Consider the following 21,159-nt stretch of genomic DNA (forward strand, 5'->3'; position numbering starts at 1 on the left):
GTACTGTGTAGAATTCAATGGTCAATAGAGCCAGGAGACAACAACAAGAGTACTACATTACCCCAGTCCATGAACTCCATTCTAGTTAAGAACCTACCCTGTTAATACGATCATATTTATTGAGAGAAGTGATAATGACTGATTCATCATTCCAAGATAAAACTCGGCCGCAGCAACCTATAGTCCATCAGAATCATACATTGGATTTCAATTGCTAATAACCTTTAACTTTTTTCCTTGTTAAGTAGTTTGCCAATGAAATGTGTAGGCAGTTTCACTATGATTTTTCTTCATTATGACATGACATCTTGAAATGAAAAAAATTGAACAATTCATGTTTATTAACAAGAAAATCATGAGGGTTATTATGATATTTACAAGCTATCAAAACTGTATAATGTCACCCTTTGGTCTTAAAATGTACCTAAAACAACCCAACATTAACAAAAGTTTTTTCTTTCAATTAAAGGTTAATCCAACTATACAGAACGTAAATCCTATATGATAATTATCTGTCATTCCAGAACAGACAAAAATCCAAAGGATCTATCTCTTTTAGTGCAATACATTAAAACTGTTAGGAATTCAGCAGCAAATGTCTATATATGTAAAAACTGTGAAAGAACAAAAACCCAAAAATAATTGAAAGATGAGATCTGCAGCATACATGAAAGGGACACCCTATGTAGAAGATCAAACTTCACATGCATTTCTTAAATACTTTAATAGACAGGTAATTCAATACAACTCTTTGAGAGATATCAACTTAATAATGATAAATAGCAAAAAGAGAAAGTAGGAAAAGTTAGACTTGATTTTATGCATTTGAGGTGAAACACATTATCAACATTCCTGTTAAAAACTTCCACCAGTTAACCCAATTTTAAACATTTCACATGTGGTGCATAAACATGATAAACATGCAATCATTTCTGTACTTCATTCACATATCTGTGAACTCAGCAGATATTGGCATCTGCTCAGAGCCACATCACTACTAGGCCACCTTTGCAGTATTCAGCATCAATCACACCCCAACCTCATGGCCACCCTCAATGTATTGGGGGGAACTCTAGGACCAGCTGACCATCAGATCTTCTCCTGGCAGAGTATAGCTGACATTAATTTCTGTTGTGCAACATTGGGAGCCTTCTGAACATGCAGCATTCCTATGGAGTTGGTTATCAATCCATCAGAAGAAATAGATTCTGCCAACATAAAGAATCTCGGTGCCAACTCTCAACAATTAATGCATGTGGACAAAGGCATCAGTGGCCAGGGTTGCTGTACTTAGCTGCACCTCCTGACAGACTATGAGCCCACTGGGCTACCTAAGATCTGAGTAATCATTGTTTACACACTCTACATCAATAGAAAATCCTGGTTAATCATGCTATCATACATAACTCAGCAATAAAAACAATGCTGGGATTGAATCTTAAAAAAAATATACAATATTTCTTTGTAATGTCATATGGAAATCATTCTTACTTCATGATGGAATTATTATTTTCCAAAGTCAATAAAATGAAATTGACTTCAAATTATCAATTACTTCAAGAGTAAGCATTTCGAAGTATTAAAATAGACTAAATTTTGTAACAAGAAACACTACTGTTTCTTGAAATTGTAAACTGATGCAGAGAAATTTACATGGACCAATCTAGAACAGATGTACAAGATTTCAAAACAAACAGAAAATTCATGTTTTTTGCCATTCCAATTTTTGTTGATATGTCAAAATTAATATGTAGTGCTTGATCATAGTACCCTATAGTACTGTGAAGTTTAACATAAAAATACTTTTTTCCTTCAGATCATTTCTAGCTAGCAAGTAAATAATTGTTAATTTTATGTAAGTTTCTGCATGCTCATAAAGTCATAAACATATCAAACACATCTGAAAGGGTTAAGACATTCAACTTTCTTGTTGTCTGTACATAAAAAATAGCCCAATCAGAGTATGATATCCCTTTCAAGACAAATCCCCAACCTGTATTATTATATGAAATGACCTTGATAACAGAGGTCAAGGTCATGGCATTCTAAATGGATTTAACTTGTATCATTTAACCAACTAAAAGCAGGACATGAAGCATTTAAAGAACTATAGTGCCCCCTGACAGCTATTTTTAGTATGAATGTCATGGTCAGAACGTCACTTATCTATGTGAAAAGTGAAAAGGTATGACAAATACAAACTCATCTTTAAAGTTTGTAACAATCACAATTCTTATCAAAATTAGCACACTATAGCATCTAATGGCCATTGGATGCTTATACTGGTCAACTATTAAGAAAGAAAATTTATAGTCGAATCTTTGTTGGTAAAGGCTAGCAAGTAGATATGCAGAGAGTAATTCAATCATTGTGATGAATTTGTCTCTCAAATGACCTTGGTAACTGTGTAAGAGGGATATTAAATAAATGAGCCATTTTTAAAGTTTAAGGTTTAAATTTAACAATGGATATAAATTAAGTGTACAAATTTGATACTAAATTTAACTGCAAGTGTATTTTAGGAAACTGATAAGCTGATTAACTGTAATAAATTCTTTAATTGGGAGTTATTTATAAACCCCCCAGATCTTTTTCAAAAGCCGTAGAGAAGCTGAGGAGATTTTATCTGGTTAGGATCTTGTTCACTGCCAACAGAGCCTTGATAAAGCACCTGTAATGCTTTTACTCCTTCCCATTAACAAGTATTGCAGGAATCTGATGCAGTTGACATTAAATCCACATATATTCAATGCTTATGTGGATTTTGTTTAGAACCTGATACAAGTACCAGGTAGGAAGAAATCTACATTATCTGAAAAAAAATGAAACATGCTCACAGTCTGACATCACTGGTACATTAACATTTGACAAAAAAAGATTTTTTTGTGGTTGTTAAGATGTCTGGAGATCATGAAATCTCTATTGAGCCCACACATAACAAAATGACTTAGATGTTATAGTGTCTTGGAATGTGGACGACATAATACTTGTCTGCAAACAAAAGTACAACTGCATTGCAGTGAACAAACAACTCCAAAGACTAACAAGTCTGACCTTGAGAAATCTCAAACAAGGCACACATCTTGTCATTGTACATTAGCTCGTTTTTTCCTTGAATTATATAAAGAAATAATATAAAAGCATGTAATGTTGACTGAAACTGTCATTAAATGAGCATACTCTGGCATGGAAAAGAAGTACTTTTACAATTCAATCCCCATGTATATCCTAGGCAACCTTGAAAATAATGCAAATGTTTCCTCGGTCTATTGTACCTTTAAGTGTTTTTTCCTTCAAGTATTAAAACAGACAAATAATCCCATGTTAATGAGCCCTCTGAACTGAAGCAGTTATCTATTAAAATCATACTTAATCACTGTTTTCAATTTGTATACATGAAAACACTTCATAGAAAAAAACAAAATTTACAACAAACCCCATAGAGAGGAGCCAGTTACCTGTTGGTGATTAAGTAAAAAAGACCTTTATGTAAACAACGGCCTTTCATGATATCTGACTCACTGCTAAACTTTGTAAAGAGTTAAATCTAATTAATATCGGTAATGAGTATTCTAATGTTAAGTAATGCTGTGCGTTCCTAGATGATAAATACATAGACAACATAACGCAGTGATGAGCAGGATAAACAAGTGGAAAATAAATATCTTAGCTATTTCTCTCTTGTACTCCCCCACCAGATGTTCTCCTGGTACAGATAACTAGGCCTTACATATTGCTTGGTTTATAAGTACATTTATCTAAGATGGCAAACAAAAGAGGCATTTTCTCCAAGAACCCTTGATGTAAACCTGCTGTAGGGATATCAGTCAAAGGAGGAGTGAGGGGGTGTTGGCATCTCAATTTTTTAACAACTGTTTTTCATAATCACTTTTTTATATTTTTTTTAACACAACTTCAGTTTTTTTCCCCCTTATCAATAACTATGCAAATGCCTGTTCTTTGACTGTTTTTCAATAAGGGTACAGCAAACTGTTGCACTTTTTACCCCAAATTATATAGATCTGCTGTCAAGAACTTTATTGTTCAGAGAATCAAACTGAGCCTTTCCATCTTGGCATTCTCAAACTTTATGTTTGTAAGAAACCAAATATTTAACCTGTGCCAGTTGGCGAACTGTAAAAACAATATTCTAATAACTGCTGATAAAACTCTCATTCATAAGCCTGCAACCTGTAGGTCAAACACTCCATATCGCCTCCAAATGTCCACTCCAACTCAGATGTATTCTGCAGACACAACTCGACAGAACTCATTCATCAAATCATAAAAACATGCCAGGCATTTGGGTGTTCAATTCTGTGTTCAAAGTTAGCAATAATTCCAGTGAGCATGTTTCTGCACAAATTGAACATTGTGAAACCAACGTCTGTTGCCAATCTGACAAAAACAAGAAATCAGTTTTCTTCCTAACTGCATTGGAATGTCCTTCTTAATATGTCCTTGTTCCCTTTTAGCCAACAATCTTAAAAATCCAACATACATTTAATTTGATTTTAAAAATAACCTTGAAACAATTTAAAATTTGAGTTACAATGTATTACTACTTAGAACTGTTGTCAGTGAAATCAACATCTGAAGTCTGTTTTTGGTCCTGATTTACAATTGATAATCAGTTATTGCAATGGACTTTTTTCCATTTATCAGGCTCACATCACCAGTTAGTTATCTAAATAGTACAGCATCAGGTAACCAAGTAACTCCCTTGTCTAGTAATGTCACCTGGTTTTATTGACCACTGCCAGCAATACATGTAAGTGATAAGTCTGGATGTACCATACACAGAGAACTGTAAGTTTTACCTGCAGGTCAGGTAACTCCATGTACTTACCCCAATTCTTCTTTATTCTCTTTGGCCCATGTGATAATTCTAAAATGAGAAGTAAGAATGTGAAATTATACATTATGCAGGTGTGATTTAGTACATATTGAATTCAGAGATATACAATGTACAAAGTAAGCATTTCAAAACATACTTTCTACCAGTTGTAACATTTTACAAGGAAAATCAAACAGACAAGCCCATCCTGGGAATGGGATGGATGTTTATGTTTATATGAGAAATTCATGTTTCTTGAATATTTAATATATGTAAAAGATTAATATCTTATAAACAAAAACTGTCCCTATCTTTCTGTTGCAGTAGATTTGATGTTAAACATAAGATTTGGAGGTGCCACTAACTCTGTGGGTGTCTGCTTCTCAGACAGAGACCCTATCATTTAACCAATTCGTAAACAGATTCTTCTCTCAAATTAAACTAGTCTTCACACTTCTTTGTTTTTAATTATTCAGTCAAAATAGATGTATCTTATCCAGTGTAAATGAGCCTTTGTGTGAGAATGTAAATTAGTTGTTCTGACCCCCTGTGGCATGCTCTCTGTACTCTAAGAATATCTACTTCAAACATTTTTAAGTCTACATGTGATAAGAGAGTTCAAAGGATGACTCCAAGAGGACCCCACAGACACTAAGGTGGGGGAGGGGGGAGGGTCACAAAAGTACAGCTGACAGAAACCAATGTTTAAAGACATCAATCACTCTAGACAACAGCAAGAACAACTTCAAATGTAAATATCGTATATCTTCCGTTGTTTTCAAATGAAATAATTAACTGCAAATTTATAAAAGTAACCACAACAGAGAATGACTGAAGCAAAATTTCAAAATAAAGAATGAATCTGCTTGATTTTTCTTTATTTCCCACTAAAAGGAAATCAAATTAGAATTATAGCTCCTTCATGGAAATTTAAATCTGAAATATTTAAACAATTAAGGAACTGGCAGGACTGTATGTTAATTTCTGTTTCAGTCAACAAGTGAATTCTTTACGAAGTACCTCTGTATCATTTCCGATCACTCGCCGAGGCTAGTTGACCAGTAGTGCCTACTTCCTGTTGTTGGGGGACAAATTTCAGATACTATATGTTATCAGATTTAACATAACAATGGCTAATCCCAGCTCACAGTTAACTTAATACAGACTGGATTCAAATCTTTGTATTCCCACAAGTGAATGGTCTACACTTCTATTGTGTATCCTACAGCATTATGTAATAAAGCTTAACCATACTTAAAATTGCCTATATACATACAATAAACACTTGTTGTACACATTTAAACCACTCAAGGAAAAAGAAAACTAACATTCAAGACATAATTGTTATAAGATCTATCAGACTATCACACATTTCTTCCTCAATTCTTAAAATGTAGGTCAATGAAAAATCATAAAATATTCTTTTAAAGTATATAAACAACTGGATAAAAGTGAAGTTTAAGGATATATCAAGTGATACTAATGTTGTTTCTTTATTCCTGCAATGTCATGCACACTGCAAATTCAGAAAATATCCCCTAGTTCAATAAACCTAGAGGGTGTGGGTAGAAAGTGTATTAATAACTTTAAAAAAAAAAAAAATATTGGTCAAAATTCACACATTTTCATCTACTTGGTACACTTAAGAACATATGTTTAAGTCACAGGGTGATCTATGGCCAGACGGGGTGTTAATTGGTTATGACACTACGCACCCATCCTCAAACTAAGGCCAGATCACCCCTTGCTGTGAAAGTGACTGATCCATAGAGCAGTTTTTAAACATCTCTTCATCACATAAATGATGAAAACAACTGAAGATCTTACGAACAGTTGTTTTACAGTTATTAGAATTAGTCTACTTCCTACAATTCATTGCCAATTAGATGGGGGCCCCAGGCTCTCTTTGTAGTGGGGGTTTTATTGACTCCTCTCTTGTAAGGATCATTATGTCTACTTTCTTTTTATCCCATAATCTCATTACCCCAGAGAAGACTGGTAAATATGTTTCTAGATAAGTAATATTACTTACTGTGTAGAAGTCCCTACCTAGATGTAATCAATGTGAATTCAGGTCATGGTTGTTTATACACAAAATTTTCTAAATTTTTTTTTGTCATCTGCATATGATGAATTATTTCTTTTTAAGACATTATCATAGACTTCAGAACATTATATGAAACAGATTAATCAACACTGAATATCATTTGGATTATTTTTGTGGACTCTCTATCATCTTGCTGGAATTTCATTTTATCTCTAAAGAGGAAAATCATCAGAAATGATTGCCCCACTCCTATAAACAGCTGTAAGATTAAAGCCTTACCCACAGAGGAAGAGTTCTGTACCAAACATGCCATGTCCCCTGTAGTCACTCTTAATGTTCACTCTGGTTGTCAGCTGTTTACGGATCAGCTGATACTATCAACACAGACAGAGCATCATAGCAAGTAGATGCAAACTGCTAGAGTCTGGTTCCAGCTTCACAATTACACAAAGTACATTCCTCTATCTCAAGAGTGCAGGGAAAACCTCACACAAAAATAATAATACATTAAACTTTCTTATCTAACAATGCTTCACCACTGCCATTACTTTATACTGTCAGTTCAGCTTCTTTCTATCAATCAGCACAGATTCCAGTCAATGTTAGCCAGAGGTCTGTCCTGATTATGATTCACCAGACACGCCCCTCCCATGCCACACCTGTTTTGTCACTTCTGAGGAGGGGGACCCTCTGCTGCATGTACCCTCTCTCTCCGGCTGAACAGTACCGGCAGTAAAAAACTTCCTACTTTACATCAGAGAGCAGACTTCATTATCCGGCCTGACTCACTACCACTCAAGAGGGGGGAAAGACAAGATAGAATCAGGGAATCCTCATCTCCTGCTCTTATCCTCTACTGAAACACCCCTACTGTTATAATGGTATGGAATATGGCACTCATTACACAGATGTCAGTGTTCAAACTCATGCAACTTATGCACCATTACCCACTAGTATACAGAAGAATCCCACATACAAAATTAAATTAACTTTGATTAAGTAATTCTGGAAGATCATAAACCATATTTATGATGCATTTAATTGATTATAATTATTTATCAACATGATCTAAAAGGATGTTTTCTTAATGTAGTACAGAATGTTTGTGTTGCAAGGTCTAGATATAATAAAAACAGGATATATGGTCTTCTATTTACACAAAATGATGTTACTTGTGTAGTTACTTGTATAGTATACAAATTTCAGCCTCCTAAAATTCACCTGTTTCTATATCTAAGTACATCTCCACCCTCACTGAATGCTGAAAACATAGATTTGATCTGTGCAATCAGCATAGTGTCAGACATTTTAATGTATAGTCCTATCTGTAAGATTTTAAATGAGCCACCCCTTTTCAAGGTTTGCAACAAGTTGATCAAAAAATTTTCTAAAACCCATTGAAATATTTAGATATATGATAAAACCTTTTTTTTAGAAGACAAAATGAATATTTGCAACATCAGGGGGTATACACAATCTGTTATATAATATGCTAATTCTTGAAGCATTCAAGGACAAATTCTTTGAAAAGGCACTTGAAAAAATTAACATTATGTTCAATGAAAGCAAATTCAGATACTTAATGAAAAAAAAATATTTGAAATACTGACAAAATAGTTTGCATGGTGACGAAACCAGAAAAGAAAAGTATGAAGAAATTTAATGCAGGTTTTTCTGTGTCTGAATAAGAAAAAACCAACATTAAAATCTTTCTTTACTCTGATCGAGGTATTGTAACAAGAGGCCCAAGGGCCTTAACGGTCACCTGAGTATGATAAAACAATTTCAAGGATGCATAGAGTATAAAATGAACTGAAAGGTGAAGCTTTGTTGCCCAAAAGCAAGAAAAATAGGGTGATCATGATCAACAAAATAATTGGTCTTAATATTCATTAACAGTTCATAAATTAGATTCTAATCTGTTCCCCATTTATCACTATCACTATACAGTATATTAACAAATTATCAATGCTTCTGTACTATTTTAATCCCTTGTTGAAATCTCTTACATTGGCATCTCTTGGTCTTTGATGAATATTTAATAAGACAAGTTATTTTTGTCTCATTTTTATTTATCTACTACTTACAAGTCTATCTGATCATTAAAACTATGAAAGTACTTTTTGTATTATACAATAAAAGTTTTTGCAAAATTCTCAATTCTTATTCTATTTACCTTTCAAGTACATTATTTACAGTGATAAATTATCAAAAGTATATGGTAAAGGGGAATAACTCCTCTCAGTAGAATACAAACAAATAGAGCCCTGGCCAGGACCAGAACACTTGACCAAATGGTCCAGATGTTCAAAAATCTGGTAAAAATTCCCTTCCTTATAAAAACTTTTACTCTGTTTGCCTCAGATATGCCCAGGTGCGGAGAAGATTTTTAAATAAATAATGCATTTTTACTACAGATTCACTACATTATCAATAGAGCCCCCCCCCCAACCCCCCACCCCCAAAACACCAGAGCTTCTGACCCTGGGACCATATGTTTGCTCATCATCACTTTGTTTATCTGCTTAACACTAAGGAGCAAACAGGATTATTTAATAGAATTAATGCATTTTCACTAAATTATCAAGAGCCCCACCCTCACACCAGCACATCTGACCCAGGGGTCATGAAATTCACTCCTCTGGAAGAAGCACACTTGCTCATCATAACTATACACTTAGCTTCTTTGCTTTTTTAACCAGAAGAAGAAAAGAATATTTTCAAAGAAATTTTGCTTTTTCACTTTATAATCAATAGAAGCCCCCCCCCCCCTTCACCAGAACCCTTAAACCTGGGGTCATAAAATCCACAATTTTGGGAAGAGGCATCCTTGTGTATCATAACAATGTATTTTAGCCTGTTTAAGCAATACCCAGGGGCAGAGAAGATTTTCAAAGAAATAATTCACCTTCACTATAGGATCTATATAGCCCCGCCCTAGCACCAGAACTCCTGTCCCCAGGGCCATGAATTTCACAATTTTGGAAGAGGCATCCTTGCTTATCATAACAATGTACTTAGTTTGTTTAAATAATACCCAGGTGCAGAGAAAAAGATTTTTAAAGAATTAAAACATTTTCACTTTATAATCAATAGAGCCCCGCCCTAACACCAGAACCCCTGATCCAGGGGCCACGAATTTCACAATTTTGAAAGAGGCATCCTTGATTATCATAACTATGTATTTAATATGTTTCAATAATACCCAGGAGTAGAGAAGAAGATTTTCAAAGGATTAATGCATTTTCACTAAATAATCAATAGAGCCCCACCCTAACACCAGAACCCCTGACCCAGGGGCCATAAAATTCACAATTTTGAAAGAGGCACTCTTGCTCATCATAACTATGTACTTAGTTACTGAATTTAATACCCAGGAGCAGAGAAGAAGATTTTCAAAGGATTAATGCATTTTCACTATATAATCAATAGAGCCCCGCCCTAACACCAGAACCCCTGACCCAGGGGCCATGAATTTCACAATTTTGGAAGAGGCACTCTTGCTCATCATAACTATGTACTTAGTTAGTTTATTTAATACCCAGGAGCAGAGAAGAAGATTTTCAATGAATTAATGCATTTTCACTATATAATCAATAGAGCCCCACCCTAACACCAGAACCCCTGACCCTGGGGTCATGAATTTCACAATTTTGAAAGAGGCACTCTTACTCATTATAACTATATACTTAGTTAGTTTATTTAATACCCAGGAGCAGAGAAGAAGATTTTCAATGAATTAATGCATTTTCACTATATAATCAATAGAGCCCCACCTTAACACCAGAACCCCTGCCCCTGGGGCCATGAATTTCACAATTTTGGTAGAGGTACTCTTACTCATCATTACGATATACTTAGTTAGTTTATTTAATACCCAGGAGCAGAGAAGAAGATTTTCAAAGAAATAATGCACTTTCACTATATGATCTATATAGCCCCGCCCTAGCACCAGAATCCCTGACCCTGGGGCCATGAATTTCACAATTTTGGTAGAGGACTCAATGCTTATCACAATGATGCCAACAGTTTGACTGCTTGATGTCCAGGAGTAAAGAAGAAGATTTTTAAAGATTGCATTAATTTTGGTGGTTTTAGCCCCACCCCTCAGGCCCCAGGGGGGCAGGGACCATGAAATTCACAATTTTTGTTCCCCTTCATCCATAGATGCTATATACCAAATTTAGTTGAAATTGGTTGAGCGGTTTCAGAGAAGAAGCTAAAAATGTTCAAATGTTAACGCACATCGCACGACGCACGTCGCACGACGCACGCCGACGGACAAAAACGGATAGCAATAGGTCACCTGAGTGACTCAGGTGACCTAAAAATTATAGATATCATAGAAATCAAGAACAATGAAACAATTCAAACATTAATTAATCATACAAGACCCACATGTCGTGTCATTAAACTGAAGGTTACATGTAGAGACTTAGTGCTTAATACAAGTATTTCTATCTGCATTGTGAGAGTATGTTGCAAGATTCATAAAGCTAGTAAAAATAAATTTAATTCAATTAAGTACTGATATATATACAGTTGAACTTTGGTATCTTGAACACGGATATCTCGAATACCTTGGATATGTCACAGTGATTGGGATGTCCTAACCATGTATTTAACCCTCATTATCTTGAACCCTCGGATATCTCGAAGTTTTTTTCTCAGTCTCATCAAGTTCGAGATAACAAGGTTTGACTGTGCGTATATATATATAGAGAGAGAGATTAATATAGGGCATATTTACTACCGATATTCAGTATTTTTCCCCAAGAGAAATTCCCTTGAATATCCCATTTTCCCCTTTTGATGAGTAAAACATTCCCCTTACAATAATAATTACTCAAATAATTTTTTTCCTTCATAAAATATATAGTGGTGGTAAAAATTTTCATCAGATGTGAAAATATGATTTTACTTTGCTATTTTATGCACTCTAAAATGGTTAAAAAAAAAATGCTGAAATTCAATTGGGCCCCCCAGCAGGGCTCGCCCTGCACCCAGTGGGGGTCTGGAGTGGCTTCCAGACCCCCAGTTTATTTTCCCAATTTCTCCAGAAAGGGTAGTTTCCCCAAAACCTAGATTAATTGCTGATAGGACCTTTTCCTTAGTTTCTCCGATTTATGTAATTTCCACAGAGTTTTCATTGTATTACAATTCCACCTATACATAACAGGTGATTATAGATACACAGGTACTTTTATATGACATTTAAATAAACTTTATTTACAGTTAGAATGCTGTTGTATAATCATTTGGAATGGTATAAATTGAGTTTGATGTGAGAATCTGAGGAAGCTGGTTGTTAGCAGTCTGTCCTGGTAGATAGCCAGAACTGACACCAGGGAGACAAGTGTGTATAGTGGTGGTACGTGTCAGAGTCTCACTGCACAAACACATCACAATGTCACAACTACTTATACTTAAACCCAAGGGAGGTCACTCTAATCTATTACATGGCTCTAGTGCAGGTACAAACTCAAATTTGTGTTTGCATAGAAGTTCTTTAAAATAAGCATTGATGAATATGCAATTATCAGGTGTCAGTTAAAATGCAATTACATGTACCTGGAATTCATGAACTTATGAAAATCGCAAAAAGAATAAACAAACCAACAAACAAAAAATCTCTACCAAAGTGAAACCAATGATTTAAAATGAAAAACAAAAGTCTGAATTTTTCTCTCCTGTTCCATCAACATTCAAACTTCCTGATCCAAGTTGTCTAGATTATTCTATTCTCGGCAAGTTGAGTCTCAAGTCTTTTCTTTTAGATACTGAACAGTTCTAACTCACGTCTAGAGAGGCATCAATCCTTGCATGCTTTTCTCCTTTAGCCAAAAATAATTTTTTCACATATTTTTGGAAATGTCTAGAATTAAAATTCTTTCAAACTTGCATGAAAATATTTGTAAATGTTCTTCATGCAAGCACCTGGCATTGAAGATTGCCACCTCAAGTCTGCAAAGTAATAATTTTCAGCTAAGTGTAAATGGTTTAGATAGATTTGAATCTGAATGTTTTAGGTAAACTTCCCAATCAAAGTCATATGGACCATTTTATGTGCTTTGTTTAGCCATAACACTACAACACAGACCTAAAGCTGTTCCTGGTCATTACATACTGCAGCATTCCAGAGTGGTTGTATAATGTCTAATCAATACATGTGAACCCTAAACTAAGAGCCACAAGATGCATGTGTTTTTATAATTATTTTTCTTGGATTGCAAACAGAATAATTGACACAAACACATCATTCATACTAGACTGAACTGAGGTGCATCTTTGAAGCATACGCCAATCAAGTTCATTTGGTTTTCATACAATAAACATTCAGCATTCCTGTACGACAAGCAAAAGTGTGTCTGCAACTACATGAGACTCTCAGAATCCTAAATTAATTATATTCTACGCTGCCAAGTAGATCATAGAACTCCTCATAATGTTCTTTCAGGATGGATAGTAGAGTTGTCTAATTTCTGGATTTAATTACTCTGTGGTCAAACCAGTTAAGAAATGTCAAATATCCCTAGGAAATGCAGAAAATCAAAGACCATTCGACTCCTTACCTCAGCAGGCAATGGTGATAGACTGAGCTGCTAAATTATTGATAGATTACCTGCTGATTTTTTGTATTCAAAATACATATTCCTTAATTACCCACAACCAAATTTATATGAAAAGAATTAACCTTGCTGACAAATGTAACCTCCCCCCCCCCTCCCCAGTGCCCAAATGTGCAATTTCTATATCAAAATAAAAGGAAATATGAAAATAATATGGAATCCCATCTTATATTTCATAAGGAGGCAAATGCCTGCTATGGAATTTAACTGCTTTGATGACACAGAATTAACTATTACAGTTAAAACCTACTGTCAAAAATGACAATCCTAACACAACTCTAATGGTTAGGTCTTCCTTTTCTAGCCTAGTTGACCACTGGTGCAAAAAATATAGGTCACATGCAGCATAAAGCATAAGTTAGTATGCATACAAGGATGAAATTCCTGACCCTTCATCAGTATAGGTCACATACAGATGGCCAACCAAGACTGATAGTACTGCTATGCATCCTAATTGTAGTTGTTCATGTAAGGTTGATCAAGATAGAATTTTAGTTCCTTGGAAAAACCCTGCTAAAAGACTTCAACCTAAATATCCGTGCAAAGAAAAAAAACAAACAAGCAAACAAACAAACTGGTACTTGCAACATTCAAAGCCTTACTGCACATTTGCAACCTTGACTATTCAGTACAGAAATAAAATCCTTGAATAAGCCTTCATGAGAAACCACATTCTTTGAGCCTCTGTCCCTGGAGCAGTGGGATGGGACATTAGATCAAAATTTCAAAACCTTCTTGTACATATGCCATAACCAATCATAACATGAAAATTCAAATGACAAGCTTAATCTCTCAGAAGTGCTTATTTTTTAGGCTTCAGGGACCAAAATCAAATTTCCAGATCCTTAAACCATTATTTCATGACATTGCCAATCAAATGCAAAAAAAAAAAAAGATTTTCTTTATTACTCTGACCAGACATAAGTGGACAGGCAATGGCTGATGGACAAACACATGGATGGGGATAAAAATCTCTCTTTAGAAAGTGTAGGTACAATACACAGTGCAAACCTATGCAATCCTTTTTTTTTCTAGTCATTTTTTTTTCAAAGTTCTCACAAAACCTGAAGCAACACTGAAAATGCTTCATTTAAACACACGTTGTAGTCCATTCCATTCCTCCCCCCTCCCATTTGTATTTCTCTAATAACTAAGAGAATTGGTTCTTAACATTTTCCTATAACTGGCTGACAAATAAGCAGATTGATAAACACAGAATACAACATAACCTCCTTCGAACTTTGCTGATATTTGTACTAAACTGAATTACCATGAGAATCAAAACTGTACAGGATCCCCTGTTTTGACCAAGAGCCAGTAGATGTCATGGCTTTTTCTCAACAAAACCTCCTGGATGTAGTTCTAAATGTACCTCAAGTTTTTCTAACCTGGCAGCAAAAGCATACACAACTCATCCTCTGAGGAATTTAACCAGCACAGTGTCAGCTCCATGAAATGTTTGTATGGATTAGATTTAATGCATGAATGTTTGAATATCAGAGTCTTTCAGCAAAAAACTATGCCTGCATCATTGACAATGTTTATTAAACAGCATGGAGGAATAAGTCCCCGAAGCATTTTACCACTAGAATACTTCCAGTCTCAAAATAAGAAAAATCAGAAATTTATTTTTTTTTCTTTTGAAATATTTTATTGTCAACAAGGTCAAATAAGAGGTTTGAAACAATGGAATTCTATGAACCAAAGAGTCTACATTGGATATGCATTGATCTTATTGGCAATAGTAATTTCTACTGTTCAATATTTTAATTCAAAGGTAATATTCAAATGTCTGCATATTCAATTTTCTGCAATTCCATTAAATTTTGATATGCAACATCAACATATACAGGTTATAAATAATTTGCAATTTAAACTGCAAAATTTTGCAAACAAATTTTCAGGGAATATATGCCCCCTGTATAAATCTGTCTTAATCTGTCTAACTTGAGAAAGGGTCTTTCTCTAGTTAGACAGATTAATCACCTTGTGTTTTATTGCAAAAGGTCAATGATAGCATAAGTTTTAATCGGAAAACTATCCAATATATGAATTTCTGACCTTGGTCTTTGACAATTTGACCTCAAAATCAATAGTGTTTCCTCTTTAAGTCACAAATTCAATGTTTCTTCTCTCAATCACAGGATGATATAACATTTTATCCCATGTTTACCCCTTTATCCCGTGGATATGACTCATTGGATAATTTTTTCATATTCCACAGTTAAGTGCAGTTGTGACGTCACAATGGTTTTTGCGTTAGAGTGATGAAGTAAAATAAAGTGGAATCCTGTATAAAACAGTGTAAAACATTGGTTGTCAAGTATTAAACATGGGATAAAAAGAATCTCCCATGATTTGTAGTTGGATATGACTTTTATCCAACTCGTTGTGTGTTTTTATCCCCTCGCCAAGGCTCGGGGATAAAAAAACACACAACTCGTTGGATAAAAATCATATCCAACTACAAATCATGGGAGATCCTATATTTATTCCTTAAGCTGCAGAGATAACTCAAATAATCATCTGGAAACAGTTTCATGCATTATATGAATTCCTGACCTTGACTTTCAACCTAAATATTAATGGGGGTCTTCTTTAAGTCACAAGCAGTTATAACTTAAAATTTTATTGCAGAAGCTCAAAGAGAACTCAAGTTATCATCAGAAAACTGTTTTATGCAATATATAAATATCTGACCTTGACTTTGACCTCCAAATCAAGAGTGCTGTTCTTTCAGTCATAGTGAGTTACAATATAAAATTTTGAGTAGAACTCATGTTATCATCTGGAAACCATTTTATACTATATATGAATTTCTGACCTTGACCTTTCACCTCCAATCTTTTAGTCATACATAAATATCACTCCAATTGCTAAAGAACTTTTTCAGATATAATCTGGAAACTAAAATATTATACACAGACGGGACAGATAGACCCATTTTATTATCCCCCCTTTTGGGGATAAAAATGGACCACTAAAATAGACACATATTACACTACACATTTAATATCATATAATTCATTGATTCCAAAAAATATATAATACATTTAGAGATAGAGAAATACATACAATGATATATGTATATTTGGTATTTTTCTTTCCTGTTTAAAATTGTCAAATGTGACATTTAAATTATAATGATTGACAAAATCTTACCTTCACTGAGAGAATCAAATGGCCTTTTTGCAAGCTCTGAAAAAATATCAGGAAAATCAAAATCATGATCAAGCTAAAATTACAGCAAGGAAGTAAATTCTTATTATACATTCATAACCACTTTAGCATCAACTATTGTTTAAACATCAAGATTTGATATGAAGAACATAATACAAAGAACAGAAACAGGGATATTTTTTCTGATATACATGGAAAGTTGTAACTTTATATAGTCTTTTTCATTCAAACAGAAATATTCAAAACACAATTCAATATCATTTCTCTTTATCAAAATATAAAGAGATCTGAATGTAGTCTAGTTCTGTGTTGATTTACCTGGGAATAGTTTACATGTACTTAACCTTGGCTTATACATCATTGCGTTTTAAATTTGTAAAAAAAAAAAATACAGGTATATTAATAATAATAATACTTAGACTATGCAAGATAAAGAAAACAGTATCACTATTTTAATCCTATTGGTACTTTTTTAGGTGTTCCTGGTACTCAATTACTTATTTAATTTCCCTTCAAGCTTTGAATAAATCTGCATGGAACAAAATTTCCCCTTCATTTGCCTGCTTATATAGACACGGCTTACTGGTTACTAAATTTTTGCCATTCACTGGACTATCGCAACATCAAATATACCCTGATTAAAGATTATTAGTAGTAATCAACACTAATCTGTATCCATAGCTGCTATAATAACCAAAGTAAATGTTCAAATGAAGTATGAAGTAAAATAACATGTGTTAATCAAAGTATAAGGTAGTAGTACTCAAACTATTGGAAATTAACCATAGCTTTGACCTGGTTGCAGGCAATGTGTTCACCTATGTCCAAGCATTGAATAACAAAAAAATTTGTGAACTCCTTCTGATACAAAGTAGATACCAGTATGCTATGGAAAAGAAAAGTGTCACAGTATGCACTGCACCATCGGGACAGAAAAAATGCAAACAACATATGAAAAAGTGCAAACCATTCAAAAGATCATGACAATACAATTAAAATACTCATCATATCAAGGACTTAACAATAATAGAAATACTTTTCTCTTGCTACATTATTCAAGGAAAAAAATTAAAATAAAATCATCAGCTGGGTCTCCACATCTGAAAATTTAACTATGAAGCTGCACAAAAACATCATGCATGTTCGACCTTCTAGGCTTAATGCACTTAATCAACAGTTGATTTCACAAATGTTTTTTTTTTTTTTTTTTTTACTATGGCTAGGGGTGTAACATCGATATATCAAGGTATTGTGATACAGAGGGGGTTTATACAATGCATTGATACTAAAAATGGAGTATCATTTTTGTCAACTTTCTGAAGTGTTTTGATTTTAAAATTTTAGTATTTAAGTGAAAAACAATGATGGAACTCCACAAAAACAAACAAACAAACAAACGTAAAGTTAAATTCTTTTTTTTAAAGAAATTAAAAATAAAAGTTAAAACTAATTGCTTTAATCTTGGTTTTACAAAGAACTTAAGATAATTAGAATCAGAGTAAGATTTTTTGAAAAAGAAATGCTGCATCTGTCTTCTTTAAAACCAAGTTCAAGTATAATGACTTGATATATCATGATATACTGTGATATTTTTTCTGAAATAACATGATTGCATCATGATACTTTTTTCCTCATGATACACAACCCTAACCATGGCAACATCACAAGTTGAAATAAAAAAAACAAAACAATACATAGTATACAGAATTACATGTCTTAGTGTAATCCATAGTCACAAGCCAAGGGTTTTGTGTTCATTCTATATCTATGAACCCTTGGAATGGTCACAAAACCCATGGCTTGCAACAATGAATGTCATCTATAAATTTACCAAGTTTTACTAAAACTGGACCAAATGTAAGAGGATATCAATGTTAGCCAAATTTATTTAAAAAAAAACTGATACATAAAATTCATGCTGCTTTTAGTATAAAAAGTTTTATTGAATTTGAACCAAAACTGATGTAGCACTTTTGAAAAAAAAATAAAAAATTACAGACACAAAAACAAACACACACCTAAATCTTAACATTGCAAGTTTTTCATAGCATGGTCTTTGAAAACATACGGATAGTATTCATATCAAAACTCAACATAAATAGAAACATAAATCTGTTGTAACCATTATTTTGATCTCATCTTTTTTCCTTTTTAAAAATACAAACATGCATGATCTTCTCTTTCCCTCTAATGCTAAAAATAGCACCTTGCAACTTTTCACAAAAATGGGAGGTTACTCTACATTTCATTAAAAAGAAAAAAAAATAGATAAAAAAAAAACAAATGGGACAAAATATTCTGAAGGTTAAATTCTCTCTGGCCAAAGAAACTTGGTTGGGATGCTTGTCACTTATGAGACATCGTTACTGCAGTTAGTCTAATTTTTATATATATTTTTATGACTTAGCAAATGCGTTAGAATTCCCCAAAATTACATGTACAGTATACAGAAAAATTCATTCCTGTGTGGGTTGATCATCAGCTGATTGACTCACAATTTGCTGATCAACAACCACATTAATTTACAACAATCTCTCTCTCTCTCTCAAGAGGAAGGACTTAGGTGCAAACCACATAGTATATAAACAGATTTAACTACTCAAATCATTAGAAGGTTGGTGTCAAGACTGAAATGCAATAAAAATTTAATCATGGCGACAGCCACCGATTTTGACAATGTCATTGCTCGTTGAACTATGGCACACATAAATTTTACCATGACAGGCTTCCATGGTAAAACCCCTTGTGAAGAACCCTGCATCATTCATACCATATAATCATTGCTGTTTTTGAAGTTAACACATTTATTTAGATTCTCAAAGGTAAAATATTCACTGAGCAAAAAGGGCAATGTGAAAATGGTACTTTCAAGGTTACTAATTCATCATATTGACCAAAAAGATAGCAATAATTGTTTTATTATATGATTCACTGTCCAAATGATACAAACTCATTAAGGAAATCTCACCATCTTTCTTGGTTGTTTATGTCTGGTGAAGTCCTAGACAAAAGTAGTGAGTGACCATGATTTCACTGAATGACAAAAATACTAGCAAACATAACCTATCTTATCCATCTGAAAGTTTCCCAATCTAGTTTTTCCTAGCATAAACCAGTGAAAGACATAGGATATAACTGAATGACAAAAATAAACATAAATATTCCTATCAATTTGGAAGTTTCCCAATCTATTTTTAGTCAAAAGTTGAAAAGAATTAAATGCCATAAAGGTATTCACCTAGAAGGTTGTGTGCATATGAATATAACTTATGATTTCTAAAATGTTGGACTTTAACCAATTACAGAATTAAGAATCATTCAATCATATAATAATTGTACTGCAAACACATGCATTACATTCCACAATGCTCACTCTTCCCTTCTTTTTTACCTCAACCTTTTAGATTTCAGTACATCAATAAAAAATGTAATGTATGAAGTATGTATATAATTAGCATTTTATTGTCTAAAATATTACTGGTAATGTTTTCCAATTACAATCACACAACTGATGTTGAGTTTTAAAAATGAATGTCCTGAGGATAGATTTGAAGCAAACTATACCCTTATCTCCAAAAAATAATAAAAATTTTAAACTTACCAGGCATTGTTAATGGTCCCCAACATTAAAAGAAATCAGAATACACCGAGAATTTGTCACATTTCTGTGGAGGAGGCCAGTGCCAGCTACCTCATCAGCTGATGAACATCCTCACATGTGTCTCAGACAATTCTCCCCCAAATAACATGTCATTACAGAGCCCCTCAGAACAGCTTAGCAAGCACATCGCTACACAAACATCACTACTGCTTTGTACTGTACATTAGTCTCAATACACCAGAGTATTTCTACAACATCTTGCATCTTGTACCTTAATCTCAAAATCCTAAAACTACCTATTGGTCATTCTCTCTCTCTCATTCTGTCTTTCTCAATTAACTGTTTATACAAAAACTTAAACAGCAAAAATTCTTCATTTCAAATCTAAACAAAAGAACAACAAGAGACCCGGGGCCACATCGCTCACCTGAGCACTTTGGCTAGGAAAAAGCAGAAATCACTTCAATCTTGAAAGGTTGAAAAGTTTAAATATAAAAGTGGTTGGGGGGGGGGGGGGGGGGGGGGTCAGGAATTGAACAAATTTGAATCTACATTATCTGAGGATGCTTCCATTTAAATATGACCAATCATGGCTTTGCTGTTCTTGAGTAGAAGATTTTTAAAGATTTAACCTATGTATTCCTATGTAAAACTTTGATCACCCATTGTGGCCCCACCCGATCCCCAGGGGTCATGTTTGAACAAACTTGAATGTACACTATCTAAGAATGCTTCCATATAAATATGACCAATCATGGCTTTGCTGTTCTTGAGAAGAAGATTTTTACTATGTGTTCCTATGTAAAACTTTGATCGCCCATTGTGGCCCAACCCGACCCCCGGGGGTCATGAGTTGAACAAATTT

The 21,159-nt window shown here is 33.9% G+C and overlaps 1 protein-coding gene across 4 annotated transcripts in view; it reads right to left on the bottom strand.

Moving 5' to 3' along the window:
- The window catches only part of LOC133204406 (myocardin-related transcription factor B-like), a 37,490-nt gene extending 17,171 nt beyond the window's left edge, over positions 1 to 20,319 (bottom strand). The window contains exons 1-3 of one of the 4 annotated variants that reach the window (XM_061340129.1): positions 20,295 to 20,319; positions 16,676 to 16,711; positions 4,850 to 4,888 (exon numbers count right to left, since the gene is read on the bottom strand). In XM_061340129.1, coding sequence (XP_061196113.1) covers positions 4,850 to 4,888; positions 16,676 to 16,711; positions 20,295 to 20,301 — 82 coding nt within the window. In that variant the 5' untranslated portion in view covers positions 20,302 to 20,319. Of the gene's footprint in view, positions 1 to 4,849; positions 4,889 to 4,994; positions 5,029 to 5,857; positions 5,986 to 7,163; positions 7,759 to 16,675; positions 16,712 to 20,294 lie in introns of those variants that run through there. The other 3 variants (XM_061340130.1, XM_061340133.1, XM_061340132.1) reach the window with 3 other exon arrangements.
- Positions 20,320 to 21,159: the final 840 nt, after the last annotated feature.

The sequence above is a fragment of the Saccostrea echinata genome, unplaced genomic scaffold (assembly GCF_033153115.1).
Source record: "Saccostrea echinata isolate AGI-Se365-2 ecotype Australia unplaced genomic scaffold, CSIRO_AGI_Sech_v1 ptg000053l, whole genome shotgun sequence".
NCBI lineage: Eukaryota > Metazoa > Mollusca > Bivalvia > Ostreida > Ostreidae > Saccostrea > Saccostrea echinata.